Here is a 22,616-nt window from a genome sequence, read left to right as displayed (position 1 = left end):
CTCCTGGTGCCCTGCTGAGTGTGCTCCCTGGCATCCATGTCTCCTGGCTGGATGGGGCTGGCCCTGGGAAACAGCACCTGGGGCACAAAGCAAAGCCTGAGTCACTTTTGGGGAGAGCAGCCGCTGTTTGGATGGGGCCGAGGACGTGTGCAGGGAAGTGCTTGGGAGGGTTTTGCTCATCTCTGATTCAGCCTTGAAAGCAGCTGGCAAAAGTCACCAGGCCTGGCTGCAGGCCCAGTTCACACAATTAGAAAAGTATTAGCTGAACTTAATAGGAAAATCAACATTAAGCAGATAGGAGCTGGTACAGTTGTTAAAGACTGTGTAGTGTTTTTCCCTGGCAGAAGCCCAGGCTAATGGAGGGCTTCCAGCGCCCAGAGCAGCCTCCAAATGAAGGCTTAATTGGCCTCTGAAGCCACTCATATAATTACAAACACTTCTAATGAAGCATGAAAAATACAAGAGCCTGGGTCTGGGACATAGAGGGTAGGAATTACCTCATTCATCTCAGAAAACAAAGAAAAGCTGCTTTACCTTCTTCCTCACATTGAAATCTTCTTCCCAGCTCCTGCCTGGACAGCAGACTCCTGTCAGGTGCTAATTTCCAGGGCAGTGCTAAGACCGAGGGGAAATCTAACACAAGACAAAACTTCTGCTTTCCCTTGGCTGTGGGGGACACCTCTCCAGGCCCCTCACCCCCAGGTGTGGGGTGGGCACTGGGATGGACACTGGGATGGACTTTGACTGCCCACTGCTGGTGTGCACAGCACAGCCCTGCCTGCAGCAACAGAGCTGATTTGGCCAAGGATTTTTTGTTTGATTCTACCGTAACTTCAGCTAAATGCCCCCCTTGATTTCTGTTCAACAGCTGCTCCCTGGAACACAAGCCCTCTGCCCATCACTCAGGCACAGCAGCAGCATCTGTAGCACCTGGTTCAGCCAGAGCTGCACACATTACCTGCCAAACCAGGGAGCTGCAGCCGCTGGAACATGTGTCCCAGAGCAAACTGGCGGGGGGGAGTCCAAAGTACAGCTCCTCGGCTGCTATGCTGGGTTGAGGCAAAGATCAATCAGGTTTGTGCTGATTGTTGGTCTATAATTTTCTGGTTCACTGGGGACAACTTGTTGACTTGTTTTGTTTGTTTTCAGGAAGACTCTCAAATCTTACTGACAGAGTAACCCAGGTCTGGAAGGGAGTCAGAACTAGCCTGCTCCAACACTCACAAGGAGCAAGGAGAGATGGGGAAGGACATCCTGCATCCTTTCTATAGATCAAGTGGCACCTGATCCCACCAAAAGGAAACTTGAATCAGGAATGTTAGGAAGGAGCCAGAGGCAGTTCAACTTCAATCAAGAAGGCTTCCTCCGTATGCATACAAGCAAAACAGCTGTACAAAGACCACACCCAGCCTTGTCCAATTAGCCATGCCATCATGCCAGCTAATTAGTCTATTCAGAGCTTTGCAAAGCCACAGCAATGTTGTTCATTCTTTCAGTATCAGTTCAGACCACACTGCACCACTTCACCTTGTATTTTATCCCAGCGTTTATCGCTAAGGCCAGGGTCAGGAGCGGTGTGTGTCCCTCACCCACACCACTGTTGCCAAAGCTCACAGCTGCTACTGCAGGGAGAGGAAAAATTCGGGAGAAAAATTCTGATGGTCTTGTAAGGAAGGGGAAAGGGTGGCACAGGGACTACCAGGGTGGCCAGAAGGGCAGCAAGGAGGCAGCAGTCAGCTCTGTGCCTGCTGTAGGGTAGATAAACACCACTGAGCATCACTTTGGTGCAGGCTGGTTTTCACCACATCCCTTGTGGGATTTGAAGGCGCATGGCCCTACACACACCTTCACTCTTGAACCCCGCATCCCTCTCTTTGGAGAGCTCTGGTGCTCATTTCTCATGTGCCAACACACACCTCACACGGTGTCCATACAAAGCCTTTGCGTCACTTGGACTGGGCATGAAAGATAAGAAATTTCCATCCTCTCCATGAAACTGATTTTGGTTGGACTTACTCAGCCTCCCTGTCACTGCTGTGGCATTCATCTGCAGTTACACAGTGAAAGATGGACACTGATCACTAATTGCAAGGTGACCCTAAAATAATCGGGGAGTTTGGGCGAAAGCAAAACGCAGATCCAACCAATATGACCAATGCTACGTTCTCTGTTTATTTCATCTAAGATGGCAGATTTTATACAGTCTATGTAGTTTACAGTTACAGGTGTATTCTCATTGGCACACAGCACAGGAAAGAATGCAAACACTTATTTTTGAGTAAACTCTTAAGGCAGCTACTGTGTCCATACCAATTACTGTACTTGCTAACTACTAGAAAACCTTCCAACCCTTGCCAACACCTTAAGTTATAATTCTAACTGTGCCACACTCTTGGCACTGAATTTTCACCTGCGCCACTACCTCCTACAGGCCTCATGATGAGGCCCAGTCTGGGTGATTCAATTATAGTCCATATCTGCTACAGTCACTGGACCCCGATTTTTTTCATATGTTTAACACGGTTTGCCAGAAAATTCTGCCCAAGAATTCTTGCCCTGCACAGGCCAGACTCTGTCAAGAAATGCTGCAGGATAATTTCACACGTAGCATTTGTGATTGTAGGGGGCATCAGCCAACCTGCTGAAGCAGGCAGTATTCAAGCAAAGGGAGAGCATCCTCTCCCACCCAGGAAGATGGTGATTAACAGCTACAGTTTCCCCGGCACAACCTGGACACAGTCAGCCCCAAAGCAATTACTTTTTCCTTGGCTTTGCTGGGTTTTACTTTACCAGCTAAAATTCTAACATTTGATCAGATCATGCTCGGCAAGAGCAAGACCTGTCATGGGCTTAACTGCCCTCAAGTGATGATAAGCAGAAAGTGCAGATAAATAAGGTACCTGAAGAGGAGCACGTTTTGCAGCAGCCTGAGTGAGGCTTCAGAGAGGCTCACTTGTGCACAGGAGGCTTTCCTATGCACACGTCCTATGCACAAGCCTGGGATTTTGCTTTGAAGTATCTGCTCTGGCTCTGCCCCAAGGGCTTGATGGGGTTCCCTGCTTTCAGCTCTGCTCAGATAACCATCACACCAGCTAAATGGGTGCAGCAAGGCAAGCACTGAGGCAAAGCAGTGCCAAATGATCCTTCAGAAGTCAGAAAAGGACCCCAGCTCCCAGCCCCCCTTGTTTTTTACAAGTGACATGAGGCAGGTTCCTGTACACACTCAGCTGTCAGATAATGACTCCAGGTGCAAACATCAAGAGAACATTTGTGTCTTTGGCCACGTCTGCACGGCCCGGACACAAAAGTAACAGAAACAGAAATAAACAGGGCCTGTGCCGTCAACACAAATGGAGATTTGTCATTGAGGGGTCTGTCACTGGAAGAGGGTGACCAGAAAAGCAGTAGTGCACGATCACTCAGCTCTAGACACTGGAGATCCATCAGAAGTGAGCAGGTGACAAGAGCATCCAGATCATTCTCAGCAGGAACAGAAGGGTTCTCTGATCCAGATGGTCTTTAAACTGGGAGTTGATCTGAGTTTGCAGAGTCATGGGGGCCAATCCTTTTGCCCCCCAAGCTGCGACAAGGATCTTCACATCGCGACACGTGTCTGGGATGAGTTGGTGTGAATCAGGCAGCAAAACTGCAGGTACGAAGGGAAGTCTGAAAGGAGGTTACAGCCAGGTGGGGTTCAGCCTCTCCTCCCAGGCTACTTGTGATAGGACCAGAGAACAAAGTTTTAAGCTGTGCCAGTGGAGGTTTAGATTGGATATTAGGAAGAATTCGTTCACAGAAAGGGTGATTGGACACTGGAATGGGCTGCCCTGGGAGGTGGTGGAGTCACTGCCCCTGGAGGTGTTTGAGGGCTGGAGATGGCACACAGTGCCATTTTTGGGGTGACAAGGTCGTGTTGGGTCATGGAATCACTGATCTCAGAGGTGTTTTCCAACCAAATTGATTCTGTCATTCTGTGACTCAGCAGGGATCTGCTGGAGGTGTGGGATGGACACACGGGGGTACCAAAGCTGCTCCTTCTGCTGGCTGCAGGTCTGAACCTGCTCACAGAGAGCTCTAAACCCCGGAGGAAACCTTGTCAGGGCAGGCTGTAGCTAAACCACCTCCAGGGAAGAAATAGAGTGTGCTAATGAAAGGGAGGGGGGCGGGCGGGGCCAGGAGGAGCTGTTCCCAGCGCGACACCAGGAGCTGCAGTCCCTTGCCCCCATGGCTGCACCTCAGCCGGTGCCCTGTGCTGGAAATCAGGCTCTGTGTTTCCTGGGAAACCCCAAACGACTGACTCCTTTCACCAGGGAAAAACCTGGGAAAAATATTTCCAAAAGATCAGATTTTTGCACTGATTTCTTTGTCCTTAAGAAAGGCTGAACCCAGCCCCCCTCACCAGCGTGAGCTGGGGAGGATGGAAGGTACCAGCAGCAGAGGGACGCACACAGCGCTTTTGGCTTTGTCTGGAAAACACGCGGGATGTTGATTCCCAGGCAGAGGTGTCCATGCCCCCTTTTTGCGAGGGAGAAAGGACATGTCAGAACTTTTCCAACAGAGGGAGCACCGGGACAGCCGTGGACACCGTCAGCCATCACCTGAGGCGCCTTATTTTAGCGCTGGAAGAGCTGGATGCCCATCTATCCATCCTCTGGGCAACATGTATCTACACTGCTAGGATGAGGGTGGAATTTGATAATCAGGAAGCGAATGTTTTAATCTTGGAGACCATTCTGGGTTAAAAAACCCAAACTTACTTAGCAGCAGTGAAAATCTCTAAATTAGGATTTGAAAGGTGTTTGTGGATCAAGTAAAGGGTCTCCAGATCTGCATACCTTCCCTAGGAATTACAAAAACTGACTCGTGGTCACTGCAAACTGGAATGGAAATTGTTTCATACATGTCACAAGGACACATTTCAGATCAACAGTCTGTCCTCAGGCAATCTGTCCTTATTGGCGACAGATGAAGTGCGACATTTGTATTAGATTGCTGACCACAGCAATATCAAACTTTTTAAAGTTTCATGTTTATCAAATTGACAGCATAAGCTGATAAATGATCACCTGTTTTCACTCAACAGAGGGACTAGAATAGCTCCCTTGCTTGTGTGCATACCGAAACTGCAAATATCATGTTTCCTCTGTTTTGAGGAAGCATTTTTTGGCAAGCTTTGCAAAACTTATTTTTGTGATTCCAGTTATTCTAGCTGTGGCAGAAAAACACGGATGAGAAAGACAGGAGCAGCAGATTGGGCCTGATGAGAATCTGGTGTGAAAACCAGAGGTCACCAAGGACAACTCGTGCCAAAGCTAAGAAGTGTATCATCAAACACACAATAATTATGAAGCATGCCATGACTCAGGCTAAAAGCCTGAAAAATTCGAGGAATGGATAGGGCCCAAATGGCAAGGTCTTTTGTCATGGTCTTAACAGCATGGGGTGACAGTGAGGAATTCATCAAATCCATTCTGCTGCCTAGAGTGCAGAATGAAGGATGGGTTCAATTGTTTCTGCTGTTGCTGCTCACTTCTGCTGGGTCCCCAAACCATCTGAGATCTTTGTCAGATCACACAGTCTCCAACACAACACCATGAATGAATCAGATAAGATTTCTTGCATGACTGGAATTAAACAGTCACACAAGGACTTTACTGGAGCAAAGCCTTATCTCTGCTATGCCTGAAGCTTCCCTGAGGGCTCTCTAGGATCCACAACCCTCAGCCTCTCACTGTGTTAGGTAACCAGCAAGTTTTCTTTGAGGGTTCCTGCAAGTCTGAAGAAATTGGAAGGCAGTTTCAGAATAGTTGCTGGTACCCTGATACCTGGTGACAGAAGGCTTTTGCTGGAAATTCTGGTATTAGCAAAGAGGAAGAGAGACTATGACTGACTGCTAAAGACTGACCAGGAGTGTCCCTGCCTTGAAGCCAAGCTCCTCATTGAATTTCTAAGTTTGGGAGCAGGAAAAGAAAACCACTACTGCAAAACTTTCATAATCTAGGAAATAAAACTGTCCCAGCTTACATTCTAGAATACAAATTTTTCAACCCTCAAGAATCAGCTGAACCTTCCTGGAAAATTTCTCAGTCATTCTGAAGATTGCACTGAAATGTGATGTAACATTATTATTTTTGCCTAATTTTCGTGATGAATGTCTTTGGGTAATTACTGAAGAGAAAAATCAGAGTGACATGTAGCTTTTATATCTTCAGATGCTGTCTTCTTTTGACAGACTTTGAAGATACTATATTTACATATTCATATGGAAGTTTAGCTATAAATTTTCAAGTTTTTTGGGTACCAATTTTTTACTGCTCTGATGGGAAATCCACCATACCACTTTGTAAGCTGTAGGACAATTTGGCTCAGCTAAATCAGGATGGGACAACAAAGTGTCATCAGAAAGAAGTAGCAATAAAATATAATAACATATAAGCTGAAAAAATATATTGCAGAATCACTGTGGAGGTTTGACAATGCCTGCCGTGGTAGTTCAGCTTGGGCTGCAGCATCCCGAGATATTCCTGCTATTCTGACTGGAAAAGCAGCGTAAGGACATGCCAGGCATTGAGCATGCTGGCTCTGCTTAAGCCATCCGGTGGTGCAGCGATAGTGGGCTCAGTTCTAATGCAACACAGATTTTATTCCCTTGTGTGCTGTAGGGAGCTTGATTTTATGGTTAATAGTCAGGATTAGGATAAGGAGTCACAGCCCTCTTGTACATGACCAAGCAACGGTCCCACACCTTTCCCAGAAGGATCAGAAAACTCTCAGCCCAATACATGCTGCTGTTTGCTCCATTGCCATGGGCTAATAAAATCTCTCTCTTAAAAAAAACCCCAAAACACAAACCCCGAGACCAGGTTGTCATGTGAGGAGTCCTTCCGAGTTTCTGTAAAACAGAAATAAATCCAGTAGTGCAGAACTCCAGTAGGAAGGATATTTTGGGCAGGATTTAGAGAACATTCCCGCCTTCAGCATTTCCTGTGAATACCACACTGAAAAAACCCACACTTGGAAAGAGGCCTGTGAGTGTGGAAGGTGAGTCTTTCCGGAAGCTGGTCATTAACACGCCACCGTCTAATGAGCACTGATGTCAGAGCTAGCTGCAAATACCGCGGGGTTCAGCCGAGGAAGCGGCTGCCTGAAGATTAATGGTGACAGTGATGTATGCCACATGTAAATAGCACTAATCAGAGATGCCGGCCGGGAACCACGGGCCAGGCAGGAAATGAATACGCCTGAGAACTTTGTAGACTCACTTTCTTATTCTGACCTTTCAAAAAGAAAAAAAAAAATTATGTAAACACTTTCCCCAGCAGAAGTTCTGATGAAGCTACAAAGATTCCCAAGCCTGTGTCACACTTGAGTTTTCATCGGGGATGGCTTTAAATAAATCCTTTTTTTGCGATGCCTGGCTGGCAGACCCCAAAAGCCAAGTGTAATGTTCCTGTTCTCAGTGCTTCGTATCTGAAACAAAGAAATTTTGCATCCTTCCTTTTAAACAGCAGCAACAAAGGAGGACTTTTCAACGCGCCTTGTGTGCAGGTGTCCCAAGGATTCTCCTTGTCTGACTGAAGAATCTCACATGCCAGCCCCCTCCCTTGGGATACATCTTTTAAGGGCACCACTAGACTAAGTCCCTGAATTGGCAGACAGCAAGCTCCTCTACTTGACATTTCCAATAAATCTCTTTTCCTTCTGGATTTGCTTCGTGGGGAAGAGATAAAAAAACCAACCATAGCTTGGATCATATTATTATTAAATTCTAGGTCCAATTATGGTTTCCAATGAGGAATAAAACCCATAAATATTGAGGTGTGATAAATTGGTCAGAAGTGAGCAGAATTATTAATTAAAACCAGAAGAGCAGAATTATTAATTAAAACCAAATTAATTCAAAACACATAATTTTAATTTTCAAGTCCTCAAATGTCTTTACATGAAAAAGAAATATGGCAATTCATGTTTTCAGCCCGTGCTCTTCAGTGAAGTTTCTTGCCATGCTTATTTCTTCCTGTAAGAAAAACCAGTAAAATACTGTTGGTTCTGGTTTTTTGTTTTTCTTCTCATAAAGATGAAAATTGATCCCCTTCAGCAGCAACCTAACCCAACAAAAGTCATACTGGTAAGACTGGATTTGAATAAGAACAGTGCTGGAGCTCGGCTGTGGAGGAGCCTGGGCAGTGCCAGAACGTGAGAATGGAAACAGAGGAGGCAAAGTTTGCATTTACCTGGGAAGTAAAAAAAAAAGAGCTTGGAGAGAGATGCAGTGGGATTACTAACAAAGGAGGATTTCCCATTGTGCTCCAGATATTTGTGCTGGGCTGAACTGCTCAGTCGGGTCTGCGCTTCTATTCAGCTGGACTGAAAGCCTTAGTCTCTGAGAGACTCCCTGTGAAAAAGAAACATGACATTGTCAGTGTACAATACAACGTCCTTGCTGCTAACACTGCCAGTCAATATTTCTTTCATGGAGGGCAGCTATTGTCCCTATACAAATCAAGCATGACCTGATCATCAGCTGTGACAGGACCTTATCCAGCACCAACAGAAGCCAGTGCAGACATTTTTCAGTCAAAGAACAGGAAGGTCCAAAGGATCATCAGCCTGCACTTTATGCTCTATTCAATCTGACTTTGTGTCACATGAAGATTGTTATGAAAATACATTTAGTATTAATCTAACCATTGAAAAATGTATTTCTACAAGTAATAGAATATTAACTCAATACTGTTCTCACATTTCAGAGAGTACCTTGATTTGAGGACTTAAAAATCCATAGCCTCCTTCCCAACAGATTTGTGAATATATTTCAGTGGTTAGAGAAACGGTTGGGAATCAGGACATTTAGTTCTCATCACAATTTTTTTTTTTTAAATTTATTTTAGAGCTTTCTAGATCTCTAGTCATGTCATCAACATAATATTCTGGGTCTGCTTTTTCTGGTTTTAAAATAACTTATTTGTTTTCCTATATCATCATCTTGCAACACACAAAATGGCCCAGAAGCATTTACAGGATCATTCATACTGTTACTATAACTACTGTAGCCTACAGTGCAAAACAGGGAGGCTCATTAGCACCAGCAGCAGTGCTGGCATAACACAGACTGACTTGGGGGTAATTTGGCTGCTTTGTGGCCTAGATTTAATATTAGCTTTCTATTAATGAGGGAAAAAAAAAAAGTGTGTGTTGGCAGGGGAGGGGGGGAAAGACTGTGATTATTCCCTCCCTCTCCATACTCCTCCAGATTTCCAAGTGAATTCTGTGGAGGTGCACAGCACAGTGCTGCAGTCAGGACTGACATGACTGATGCAGTGTAGTACAGGAATATTTCAAGCATCTAAGGCATAAAACCCCTTTAGGGTCATTGAAGAGTGAGTTGGACAGGCCCTTCAGACCATGGCTGGTGGGTGCTGAAAGAGGGATGCAGCTGGTCATCCCCATCTAGAAGCTGCCTGGCAGAGTGGCCACTCATAATTCACTTCTGAATTATATTCCACACTCCAAATCTTTCTGAAATCATCTTAGATGGACTGTGGAGGCTACAATTAAAAGTATTTACTGGGAACTGAAATCAGCAGGTAATAAAATTATGGCAGACGAGCACAGACAGTATTTTATACATATAACAGGTAAAAAAAGCTCACGTGACCACCACCATTGCAGAAAAGTGAAATAAAATCATGCAGTCTATATTTATTTACTTATCTGGAAAGGGCAGAATAAATCATTAAACACAGCTGTGGTTAAAGCCAGTTTAAAATATGCATGATATGATGCATAAGTCTTCTCTGAAATTGAAAATGAAGTTTAAGCTGTAACCCTGCTTCTTGAAGTCCCTTGGGTTACAAAAGGCAGTTGTGCACTGTTTCCCATTCAGTCTGATTTTAAAATTTGTATCACACAGGTAGCACATGAGAGTTTTTCAGTTTTTCACTCTCAAAAAATAAAAGATCATGATAGATAGCACCTTTTTCTTTTAGTGTTTCACAAATTTGGATTCCTAGCAGAGTTAAGTGGTTTTTTATTTCTCTTGAATATTAGTGTTTCCCATTTCCATCCTCCTCAGCTCCATAAGAAAAAGGCCACAGTGGGACTCTCACCAGAACTACCCATGTAAGTAAAACACAACAAAATTATGGGAGATAATGAGGTCATATCTTCTCCTTGAAGCTTAGTGTCCTAACTAAGAAATCGAAATGACACACTGCCATTAAAAACATGAGAACTATTTAATTCTTAATCAATTAACTACTGCATTACTTTCAACTCTTTCCAGTGCCTCATTCAGCTAGCACTGGAGATGTTTCTTTAGTAGATGTATTGTTCCTATGACACCTCCAACAGAAAGTGAACTTAAAGCCAAGAAACTTAACTGACATCAGACTTGTATGTGAAGAGATAATTTGTACTGATCAGCCCCAAAGATTAATACATTTTTGCCTTATGCAAACTGAAATGAGAAGTTTTGGGTTATTTAGTAACAAGATAAAGTTTAAAAATCTACTTCTTCTTCTTCTTTTTTTTTTTTTTTTTTTTTTTTTTAAACTTAAAAATTTTCCATCTTGGCTGGGTGGTTGCAGGTAAAAATAAATCCACAGACAGAGAAGTTAATGAGGAATCATTTAGTGGACAAAATGGAAATTAGAAGTGGTTGTAATTTCTGAAGAATGGTGCAAAAATTAAAATATCTGCTTGCAAACATTGCAAATTATTGATCGGCCAAAGCTTGGAGGAAATGCTGAGAAACTCTGAGTTTGATGTCAGTGTGCTGTGGATGGAACTGTGCCCAGCACATGGCACCGAGGCTGCAGAGGGCCGCTGAAGGGTGGATGGGTTGCCTCAGGGAGCTGAAGGTAAGGTTGTATGTTATTTCATGTGACATCACTGTCATTAAGGTTCATTTTAGGAGCCTAGGGCATGTGCAGGTTTGTCACACAGGCTGGTGTGACCCTACGCCAAGCAGGAGCTGAGCTGTGTAGAGCAGCCGCCACTCTGGGCTGTGGTTTGCAGCGTGAGCCCTGCAAAGCTGCAGTGTCACTTCCCCAAGTGGGGAGGGCACAGCCAGAGCTGCCCGTAGACACTGCTGTGGGCACAGCTGCAGGGGCCAGTGCAGAACCACTTCCTGGCACCACCTCCTCTGGACACAGGCCTCGGGCTGGCCAGGGCAGCCCAGGTTGTTGCAGCATGTGAGAACCCGAACCAGCACGGGCCGGGGGCAAGGGAGCAAAGGGAACCTTGCCAGAAGCTTCTCTAGAGGAAGATGGAGAACCCCCTTCTTTTATTTCCCCAACTCAACACTTCTGCTTCAAAAGATAAACCCTATTACAAAGTCATGAAATCAGCGATTAAGGAAGAGCCACACAAGGCAAGCAAGTCTGGGTAAGTGTTCAGGTCATGCCGACCTTTGGAGTGTTCTGTTTACATGGAAGATTCTTCCAGCATAGCTTGTGGGGGTGAATTTAGGGCAGAGCTAATTTCATTTTTGACATATTTATGAGAACTCATTAACTGCAATCCTAGAAATTGTATGTGTAAAATATTAACTCTTTAAGAAAAGTTATCTCAAAGAACTTTTTTTTTTTGAGAACAAGAAACAAATCAAATTAATGATCTAAAAATACTAAGAAAGAGAGGTTGCAAGAAGTTCTGAGAAATGCTTCTCTAAAGCCTGAATATGATCCAGGAAAGCTTTTTTCAAAAATTTCAAGTGACAGGAAGCAATACTTCCTTTTTTCTTTGTGAAACATTAAAAGTAGAAGACGCTGAGCCAACCATTTATCTCTACTGGGAAGTTTGGCCACTTCATCTTTAAAATACATCAAAATGGATGCTGAAAATGAAAGTATTTCCATTTTTCTTTGCCAGTGCTTCATATGTAAATTTGTGCTAAGCTATGAAGAGAAAAACATTAATGTGAATAATATATGTAAAAGTAACACCAACATTACTGTAAGTGAAAATAAGGAGATCTATAATGCAGAAGCAGAGAATGCTTCAGAGGGAAAGACCAACTTCTACAATGTTTCTTGAAAAGCTGCTCCAATTCTGTCATAGAGTTAAGCAGAAGAGAAATAGGCTGAGCCTGCTCCTGCAGAAACCTGAATTCCATGAAGGTGATGACCTTGGCAAACCTGGAAACCTGACAAAAGCAGCAAGGTAAACATTGTAAAAGACTGAGATGGTTGGGGATTCCTTCCAACAAGCACCTGTGTGACTCAGGATGTTTCCTCTACCCATGTGTGTGTGTTTGGGCTGGACAGAGTAAGACTTTGAAAAGTTATCAGTGTAACCCAGAATTTCCTGGTATACATCAAGAGAACCAGCAGTTATTTTCACACCACTGGTACGAAACACTTGCAGAGACATTTAAACCTTATGCCAGCAGCCTTGGTAGGAGTCCACTGACTGCACAGAGCAATAATCAATTCAGAAATGCAGCTTGCAGGAAAATCATACAGTTCCTTGCAAAGCAGGTTTTCCAAATATTTCTGTGATGTGCAAATGCTGTAGGTGTGTTAAATATTGACTGCAGAGTTCCACAGTAATGGCAGTAATTGGTTGAACACTCTTATCTCTAAAATTCATGCACCCTGAAAGTATTGTCCCTAGTATTTACTATAAAGATGCAGGGTACAATCTTGGGTTTGCTGACTTCCGTAAGAGCTTAATTCCTCACTTCAATGGAGTACCAAGATCTCACTGATATATTAAGAATTGCATTTGTAGCTCCTGCATGAGAAGAAGGAAAATGTAGAATTCTGCAGCACCATGGCCTAAAAAATGTGCTGACCCTTTCTTTCCACCACAAATCATTCCAGAACACTTCACTGCTCACCACAGCCTTTTTTCTTGGTCCAGCAGATCCCACTTTCAGGACCAAGCTGCCTGCTTTGACCAGAGCTGCTTCTACAAGCCCTTCTAATCAATGAGCACATGGTAGTGGTCCTCTAAGGGCCCAAATTCTGCTTCTAGAACCCAGGGAAAACCCATGGCTGGGGAGGGGACATCTAAACATTCCCACCGGTGCATCTGGATAACCAGGCCGTGCTTATTGCTCAAGTTTTGAGGTATCCTGGTTGCAGACATGTAAAACCATTCTAAGATTGCATTTGTAAAGAGAAAGCAGAGCTGCCTGCATGCAGTCAGTGCTGGGTAGCTCATATACCCCAGGTATTTAATACAAAGTACAGCCATTCACTGCATTCTTTCAACCTGTGAGATGGCACTTTCAGAGCAGTAACAATTCTCTGAAGATTTTCCCGCTTTTAACAGACCATCACTTCTTCACTCAGCCAGCTGCCTTTTATCATGTTACTGTCAGCTGGTGCCTGACTAACAGATATTCGACTGTTCTTGTATGGAAGAGAAACTTGTAAATTTCTGCTGGTCTTTATATTTGAATTAAAGTGACAATTATATTTGTCAAAAATGGAAAAACGGACAAAAAATTTACTCTTTTTCAAATAATAAAGTGAGATAATAGTTTGAAATTTAGTAAGTGATTTACTTAGCCTTTATGATTTCCATTTTTCACACAGAGTTACTAAAATAAATAGAAAATGAAACACTGGAGATGGAAATTTGGATGATAGTAGAAAAGTTAATCCGTTAGTTTAAAAGTTCATTTTTCGTTTGAATGTTTATCTGTTCACTTAAATTAGTTTCTTCTTGTATTCAGAAAGCGGCAAAGCTGAGCGAATCTTGATTTCTGTCTACTATTGCACAAGCTCACGTCTGCACTCAGACGTTGGGGGTCTGTGAGGCTCCCGGGTTGTTCCACATTCTGAAGGAAAAACAGAAACTCACAGTGGGAGTTTCCAAACCCAGCAAAGATCCTCTCCAGCATTCCATGCCTTTGTGGACTGAGTATGTGGTGTGAAGTCATAAGGCTTTATCTTTCACTATGACCCAAATAAGAAATAAGGTGGAGAACCTGCTGTTGACAGAGTTCACTGTACTTTTGGTAATTCTCATAACTGTAATTCTCATAATGAACTCTGTAAGGGAGTGAGGTCTTGTTTTCCCTGACTCCAGAATCCCCCTGCTTTCCTGAATTTCATTTCTCCAGCATTTGTACCTCTCCTGACAAACTGTTTCTCTCTCCCTGGTTAAAATTTTCATTCCTTCAAGCAATGACTTCAGCGAATAAACATATATCATCTATTAAAATAAAAATAGATTTTAGGAAAAAAATTCCTCCTTTTCAGTTTTGTGCAACCCAGGGTCATTACTGGCTTAAATTCCTTCCCAAAGAGATTGGAATTTCCTGTCATCTAAACTCCACATGCCTACAGGTTTTGACAAGGGAGCCCCAACTTTGTAAAGCAGGCAACAGAAAACAAGCCTTTGGGAGGAAGTGGGATCATATTCCAGAAATGTTCGGTCCATAAAGATGTTGATCTGACCAACTAATCCTGGGCCAGTCACTTTCTGATACTTTCAGTGTCCTGTGATTTGCCCTGGAATGAAAATGGTTCTAAACATTCATATCCACAAAGCAACTGATAAAAAGTGCTTTTTTCCTCCTTTCTTTGCTGTTTCCTAGGGCAGATTTTTTGAAATCAAAGTGAAACACGTGCAACTTGACATACTTGATGAAGAATATGAGGAGTTTTATAAATGAGGCACATTGTCTCAGAATAATACGGTATTTGAAATGTTTGTGGTAAACAAACCTGAATACATGTGCTATTGCCCTGTAAGACTGATGTCTAAATCATATTGCTACCATTTTGTCTTCAGGCTGTAGAATTCTGCATATTTCATTAAAAGCAGACTGTGCTAATGGCCTCAGAGCGGGCGTATTCAAAATCACATCTCTACATGAGTATCTCAAGTTTAAATAGCTAACAAGACCTTCTTCCCTCATCAGTTTTACCATGCTCTACATGGTCTTACCATGCTTCATGGCCTTAAAGATCACTAGGACAACACAAATACCACAGCGAAAAACCTCTGCTCTGATGTTTTTTTATAAAAAGAGAAAAGAAGTACAACTCTGCAGGAAAAAATGTCAGGAAAGAGTTAAGACAAATGTTTCTGAATTCCCTAAGAGAATTATCTCCCTTAGTGACGTGATCTAATCAAAGCCTTTGTGAAACAGTCCTGAGCCCCAGTGGTAACAGATGATGTGTGTTACACAGCTTCCTAAATGCACAGTACGAACAATTCTTCATAACTCCTTTCTGTTTCTCAAGCAGTGTGTCTCCTGAGGAAGCAGTGAAATGGGGAGAGTCTTTTGGCAAACTGCTTTCTGAGAAAGGTCAGTAGTTTTTTCACTCTCCACGCAGACTGTTAGGATGGAAAATTGATGGTGAAGGATGGAAAATCATAAAATCCAGTTATGCCCTTAAATAGATGTGGCAGTTACCTAAACTAGGTACAATGGATCATTTATAACAGCATGTGTTTCCTGCTCTCGTTGTGTTCTTAGACTATAGCTTGCTGCCAACTCGGGAAAATAGTTTAAAATAATTTTTCAGTTTGGTGTTTTATTGAACAAAGTAATATAACAGACATAAAAGAGTCCCTTCAGTAAACAGAAGTATTTAATCTGAACATTGCTCAAATATTCCTGACTGCATATGTTCCATGTACTTAAGAAAAGACTTTGTCACTCCTGATGGGGTTTGTTTCTAAGTCAGTGACTGGATCCAAGCTGGCCATCATTTGAGAGGCCCTGCTGCTCCCATAATTATCAAATGCACATATGTTCCTGCCTTCATTTTTGGAGGGGCACACGTATATTTCAGCTACAGTTCTGGACACTGTGTACTTTTCAAATCTGTTCCTTGAACAGTTCACATCCACACAATTGCATTACTTCCACAGATGAAGTATACTTGGGAAAGAAAATATCCTCAGCATAACAACAGCAGGACAAAGCAAATGATAGAGATGCTGAAAGCCATCCATTTTAAACTGCTGCTGAAGAATAGTTAACTTGTGAGCAAAGATTCAAATAGTCTTTTGATCAACCTAAACTGATATTCAGCTAGAATAAAGTCCACCACTTCCACATACTCCCACATGTTTTGCTTAATGGTTTTTCTAAATTTATGAGATCATGGTAGCATTTTTTTTACTGATGCTGAGAATTCTGTAATGAGAGTTGCAGGATCATAATGGAGAAACTGCACCTTTTTAAAAACATTTATGTATTTTTAGATAATTATCTGCAATGTGGTATTATTCCAAGGGAGCAAAACATATTTTACCATTTTACTATCTTGCAGAGACTCTTTGAAAAAGTAGTGGTCTGATAAGGTTATGTATTTTTATTGCAATTCAACTTTCCCTTTTGTAGCTGGGCTGGATGCCTTCACAAAGTTTCTGAAAACTGAGTTCAGTGAGGAGAACATCGAGTTCTGGATAGCCTGTGAGGATTACAAGAACAGCAAAAGTGCACATGAACTTCTGCCAAAAGCCAAGATCATTTTTAAAACATTCATACAGAAAGATGCTCCAAAAGAGGTAAAGACCTTCCTTGTTATACGCAGTGTTTGATTGACACAACTGCATCGGGTAAAATCTGCTTTTAAGAAGTGCATGTCCAGAAGCAGCTTCAAGAGCTAATCCTGCAGTCCCTTGACAAAGAAGACTTTCACAAAAGTCAAAACTCTGGAAGGAGTATGGACTTGTCTTGCTTAACTCCCTATCCGTTTTCCACCCCTCCATCTCCAACTGTATATCCTTGGAATGTTACTGTGAGCACAAAACAATGTTGATATGACAATCCTCACTGACACTAAGGCATTTTTTAGTATCCTAAGAATGAAAAAAAGTTTTCATATTTTCAACTTCTTCATTTTACTGAAGTGTGTTAGAAAGGGTTCCTAAGTGAACAAAAGAAATATTTTTTTGCCTGCCCTAAGAAGATGAACAGGTTGGGAAATTATCAACTTTTCAGTGAAATCACAAGCAGCCTCTTGAATAGGTCTTTTGGACTTATAGTTTCCTGTAATTCTATCTCATTTGAGCAGATCAAATATGTCACTTACCAAAATCTTATTTTCTTTATTTGCCAGAATAGCAGAAGTTAAACACTAACTTCTGCTGCCTTGTAATGAGGGTGAAAAGAGTGCAATTCTCGTTTTAGTGTAAGGATTGCAAAGTGCTGCAGTTTCCACCTGCAATTCCCATAGATTACATTAGGATTCTGATCTGCTTTTCCTAGGAAGTGCCCACTTTTAAGGACTTATGTTCCTTTTCATTCCTTTCCCTGCTGTGTGCCTTTGGGGGGGATGCAGCCTGGGACAGGGAACAGGTACTGACACTGTCAGTGCTTGAGACTGATGGAAGAAAAGCGATGAGCAGGAGGAAAGCTGAGGAGAGGACAGGGCAGGGAAGTCATAGTAACATAACAATTTCTTTCTCTGCCGTACTTGAGTTTGGTGCTGGCAGTGTGGGTGCTGTGGTTCACCTTGGACACTTGGCTTTGGTGTGACTTTCTCCCTTGTGTCCTGAGACCACACAGCTCTGGAACTTGCACCTCTTCTCCGATGCTTTGTCCAGCAGAACTCTTCTACACACAAGTTTCTGAGCCTGCAGTTCAATAGGATCATAAAATTTTGGATAAGTGGATCCTTCCCTGATCACTTATTGCCCTTCAGCTCTTAGATCTAAACTGTTTGTTCCAACTAGTTGTATGGAAATGATAGGTGCCTCCCGGGGTGGAAAAGAAAAACCTTAGAGAAGTCACTTTTTGACTGGGTCAACAATTATTTTTAATATATATTCTATCAATTTTTCAAAATAACGTGCTTAAATCAGTGCTCGTCACTTACTTAAAATTCTCATACTATTAAATATTTCCCAGGGTGAATGCAGCAGCACATGGAATAGTCATTTTGATATGGTTTTCCAATCTAAAACCTCCAGAGACTCATTTAAATTTTTAAAAAAATTTATTAGAATTTTCTCACCTTCCTACTACCCAAACTACACAGAAACCAGAAATTTTAACTATTCATTGATGTCATCTCATTAGAACAGGTTCTACTTTAATCCTAACTGAGAGCAGGAAGATCTGTGAAGTTTGGGGTTGCAAAGCTGGGAAGCTGCAACTGTAGAGTGATCACTGTTAGAAAGTAACTTTTAGTCAAATATCAGAGTCTATCTTCTGTCTCACCAAGTTTACCAATGATACATTTGTGAAGACTTTCTGAGTGCCATCACTGAAGGTGAACGCACCAATTCTGCGGTGTTAGTATCCTGTTGTATGGGGGATTTGAGGTCCTCTTGATGCCTTGAGAGGCTGCCTAGAACAGAGACTGGACAGTATTAAAGGAATAAAGTAGATGTTTATTAAAAAGGCCTTCAAAGGATACACCTTGGGCAGTGCAAGAGCCTGGTTGTGGCTACACCCAAGACGGACACCCAGTCACGAGTTTTCCCACTTTTGTAAGTTTTGGTCCATTTCCATATCGGGGTTAATTGTCCAATTACAGCTTCAGGTTGTGCAGTCCCATCCTCCCAGACTGCTCTCCTCAATTCACTGCTGTTTGCACTTTTTGGGCCTGAAGCTGCAACGGTGTCCTTGGTTCTGGGGCTGGAAAAGGATTGTTTTGTGTGACTGAGCTGTGAGGAGAACTTGCTAACGCTTTATATGAAGTTCAGAGTTATATACTAATGCAGTACAGAATCTGGAAAATATGAAAGCTATAACTTAGGTCATCTTATCAGAAAAGGCTTTCACCAGCGCTGTGGAAAATAACACGGGATATGCATGAACACATATTAAACAAATACCCTTTCCCTCCTCCTTCAGGTGAACCTGGACTTTCACACCAAGGAAGCCACAAGCCAGAGCATTGGGCAGCCGCTGCGCAGCACCTTCGATGCGGCCCAGAGCACGGTGTACCGGCTGATGGAGCAGGACAGCTACCCTCGCTTCCTGAGCTCTGCTCTCTACCGGAGCCTGCTGCAGGGGCGGGCTCCGGCCCGCGCCCCGCTCCGCCGCCGCTCCCGCTCCTTCACCGTCAGCGACTTCCAGGGAGCGCGGCCGGACTTCACCCTGCGCTGACAGCGGAGCTCAGCCCTCCTCAGTCCCAGCTGCCGCAGCAAACCTGGGTGTGTTTCAAAGCCTAAACCCTCAGCAGGTATAAATAAGTGGTAAAGCAAAATAAAATGCGCTTACACCGGGTCAGAGCTCTGGGGCAGAATCTCACTTGCGTAGAAAAGTAGGTAGTGTGTTGGCAAGTCGTAGCATGCAGAGTTTTCATGCAGGATTTTTTTTTTTTTTTTTTTAAATTCAGACAAAAGCTGCAATCAGATTTGGGGGAAAAAATTTGAATTTCCTGCTTAAAAATGTCTTATAAAGTGGCATTTGATATTATCCAACACGTATCCTGGGCCTGTACCATTTAGGCCAGAGTTTCATCACAGTTAGAATCTCTGTATCCAGTCTTTGCACATGTTTATGTTTTTGCAATATTTCCTACACTAAGCCAGAGAATTTGTCTTATTTTCTTATATTGTAAAACACGCAGGAACATTATCAGGTATGATGCAAAGTTACATGAATTTTAACTCAAGACACTGTGTAATTAAATCTATAATTAAAATGTAGCCATTGCCTATTTTAATAGGAACATAAAAATACCAATTTAATTTTTTGGGGGTACATTTTTCTTATTCCACGTCTGTTCTCTATTTTTAAGTTATGCTGTATATATTAGCTTTGGCATCAAATACACGTATTTTAATTTTTTGCAACTAAATGAGTAGCAACAAAGGGCTGAGAATGCTATTTTAACACAAAGTGTACCAGGTCATGTCAATGTATATATATCTATAAAATATTTCTACTTTTATTTATAAATAGTCATGGTATACCAACTTTAATCCTAAACTTTTTTCTAAGTTTTTTTCTGCCTTTTATCTTGAAAATGTATCTGAAAATTAGCAGCTCTTGTACTCAGGCAGAGAAACTTTCAGTTCCACTGGTCATTAATATTCTCTCTATAGGTTGTAGAAGAGGAAGGAGAAATCTTCTTTTTTATTTCTTTACTATCAAAGACAGACATGTAGTCAGCACACACAGTCATTCTGTCCTTTTGTTTCACAGTTGATGAAGACATCAACTTGAAGCTTAGGGCAGTTCTTAAAATCTTAAACTTTGGTTTAGTTTAGGAAGGGGCTGCAGGATTTATCTGTAACTATGACCTGTATATTAAGCTGCTTCTTGTGGAATTAAATCTTTCTCCCTCTCCTTTCTGTGAGTGATGAAGGAGAAGAGGTGCAGTTCCTGAGGATGGGACTTTGTGTTCATTGTTAATTTGGGGTGTATATGAACTGCTGGATCTACATGTTTCCCTGTCTGCTTTATTAACTTCCAATAAATCTGATCTGCTTAAAGAACTGTCAGGATTTGATTTATCATCAGCACATTGATGAGGAAGATGTGAAGACTTCACCTAGGGTTCAATTCTAGCTGTAATCACTGCCATGTTAATCAAACTGTTACAGTGCACAGAGATCCAAACTCACCTGGAGATGCTGCTGAGACACAGAGACCCAGGAGCCATCTCCAAGCTCTTACCTTTACCCGGGGAACAGAGAGGAAACAAGTTTATAATGATGATCCACGCTGGTTTATTCATCACCCTCCCCTGATCTCAAAACACCAGGCATGGGCTCTTTCTGACAGTGAAAGCAGTCAGGACCTGGGCATTGGGTGTTTTTTTCACTGAAAGAATGGCCAGGCATTGGGATGAGCTGCCCAGGGAGGTGGTCAGCTGCCCAGGGCCACAGTCTCTAGAAGAGTTCAAGAGGCCTCTGGCTGCAGTGCTTGAGGCTGCGGCTTAGGGGTGACTGAGGCTGGGGAAGGCTAATGGTTGGACTAGATCTTGAAGGTCTCTGCCATCCTTGAGGATTCTGTGATGAGGGACTCTAGTACCACCAACAATGTCTGAATGCCAGTTCTCAGATATTTAAAATACACATGTTCCTGTGTTGTGTGCTGGATCCTTGTTGGAGGAAGGGAACAGATTTGAGAACAGACACCCCTGAGTGTTGGCACTGGGTTTGTTGCCACAGAGACATTAGACTTACACACTTGCAGCTAAATTCTGCCCTGGTGTGATTATTTCCCTTCATATCAGTGGAGAATCCGTATCTTGGATGGATTGCCATGAAGGAAAGAAATGAAAAAAATACATATATTTAATACTGTTCCAAAATCCAACCAAATGACATATATAGTACCCTGAGTAAGACTTTTTCTTGTTAGCAAAATCCCAGCTGTTAGTCAGAAGGGTCTGCAATGATAAACAGAGGTCATCAGGTGCCCTTTATTTCATTTCACAGACACATGGAAAATTTTGCTTATCACCAGGGAGGCCTTCCTCAAACCCATCAGTCTGCAGTACTAACAGTCCTAGTCCTTCTTATGAGTTTTATAATGAAAACAAACAAATAAGATATTCCTGGTAGCTATTTATGCATGTGTGTTTTCCAAAGATAATCATGAACCCCAGCTTAATTTACAGCAGACTAATGCCATGGGAACTACTGTAAAAAGAAAGTCAAGATAAACTCAGAGAAAGGAAGGCGAAGGACACAAAGATAAACCAAAATTACACAATTATCTGGCAAAGGGTTGTTTTTTTTTTTTTTTTAGAAGAGGCTCCTTTTAGTGAGTGAAAGTGAGCACTCCACTATTTAGTGCAGTGCTGTAGTCCTGAAGATGAACTAGGCATGGATTTAGTACAAGTTTGTGATGCTGTTCCAGGACCGATCAGACTCAGGACTGGCCCAGCAGAGATGTATGTACAGCACAAGTCTTAGGGTAGCACCAGAGAACAGTCAGTCTTCTCTGGTTTTGGCAGAATCCATGCCACAGTTACGTAAATCTCCTCTGTTGTGCTGCCCTAATGCAAATAATACACATAGGAAGCCTGTTGGGCAAGTACTTTTATTAGATTGTTTTATGTATCAGCTTTTTATACTTATGTGTACCATTCAGGGTTCAGTAAGAGCTGCCAAAATATTCCTCCTGTCAACACAATAATTTACCCTACTCAAACACTGCACTTTATTCCTTACATAGGTGAAGTCTCAAGACACAAAGCATGAGGGAAACAATCTGTTTGTGTGGCACAAACGTTTGCCTCTTGTTTCAGCACTTCAGTATAATCAGATGCTTTAAATTGAATTATGATTTGCTGTCCTTGTTTAACCTGGGGGAGGTGGAAATACATAGGACCAAATATCTTTGGGTTGTGGATTTGTTATTGAACAAAAGACAACTTGACTGATTTTTCAACTGACAAGAAGCAAGAATGAAATCTAAAATAAAGAATCTCAAAGATGAAGACCAATTTCCATCTTCCGGTGAAGCAGACAATCAATAAGAGGGCTCTTATATGCTTTTACATGCTACAACTTCTAAGTGACTCACAAAGAGATCATTTTCCTCTCCTTTTGTCCCCAGCTGCTCAGCCTGCCTTAATTAGCTACTGCTTTGAATGCAGTTCCCTCTCCTTTTCACACATGCTGCCAGAAACCTCAACTGAGAAAAAAATTGCAGAAAATCATCTTCCTCTCATCAGTGATTCATATGCTCATGAACTTACACCTTGTTCAGCTGCCTATCCCAGATCCCA

General features: G+C 42.4%; 1 protein-coding gene across 4 annotated transcripts; it reads left to right on the top strand.

The window, feature by feature from the left end:
* Positions 1-11,065: 11,065 nt before the first annotated feature.
* On the top strand, positions 11,066-20,370 carry RGS18 (regulator of G protein signaling 18). 4 transcript variants are annotated; one of them, XM_066191970.1, is made up of 5 exons: positions 11,066-11,388; positions 12,064-12,165; positions 15,210-15,271; positions 16,316-16,482; positions 18,779-20,370. In XM_066191970.1, exons 1-5 carry the CDS (start codon positions 11,270-11,272, stop codon positions 19,031-19,033), a joined length of 705 nt encoding a protein of 234 aa, XP_066048067.1. In that variant the 5' UTR covers positions 11,066-11,269; the 3' UTR covers positions 19,034-20,370. The 4 variants fall into 4 exon arrangements, with proteins under 4 accessions (XP_066048067.1, XP_066048065.1, XP_066048069.1 ...); XM_066191968.1 differs by having other exon boundaries at positions 15,207-15,271; XM_066191972.1 differs by lacking the exon at positions 12,064-12,165.
* Positions 20,371-22,616: the final 2,246 nt, after the last annotated feature.

Source organism: Chamaea fasciata, unplaced genomic scaffold (genome assembly GCF_029207755.1).
Source record: "Chamaea fasciata isolate MVZ Bird 193981 ecotype frontalis unplaced genomic scaffold, bChaFas1.0.hap1 SCAF_10, whole genome shotgun sequence".
In the NCBI taxonomy this organism is placed as follows: domain Eukaryota; kingdom Metazoa; phylum Chordata; class Aves; order Passeriformes; family Sylviidae; genus Chamaea; species Chamaea fasciata.
This window is presented reverse-complemented; position numbering and strand designations above follow the sequence as displayed.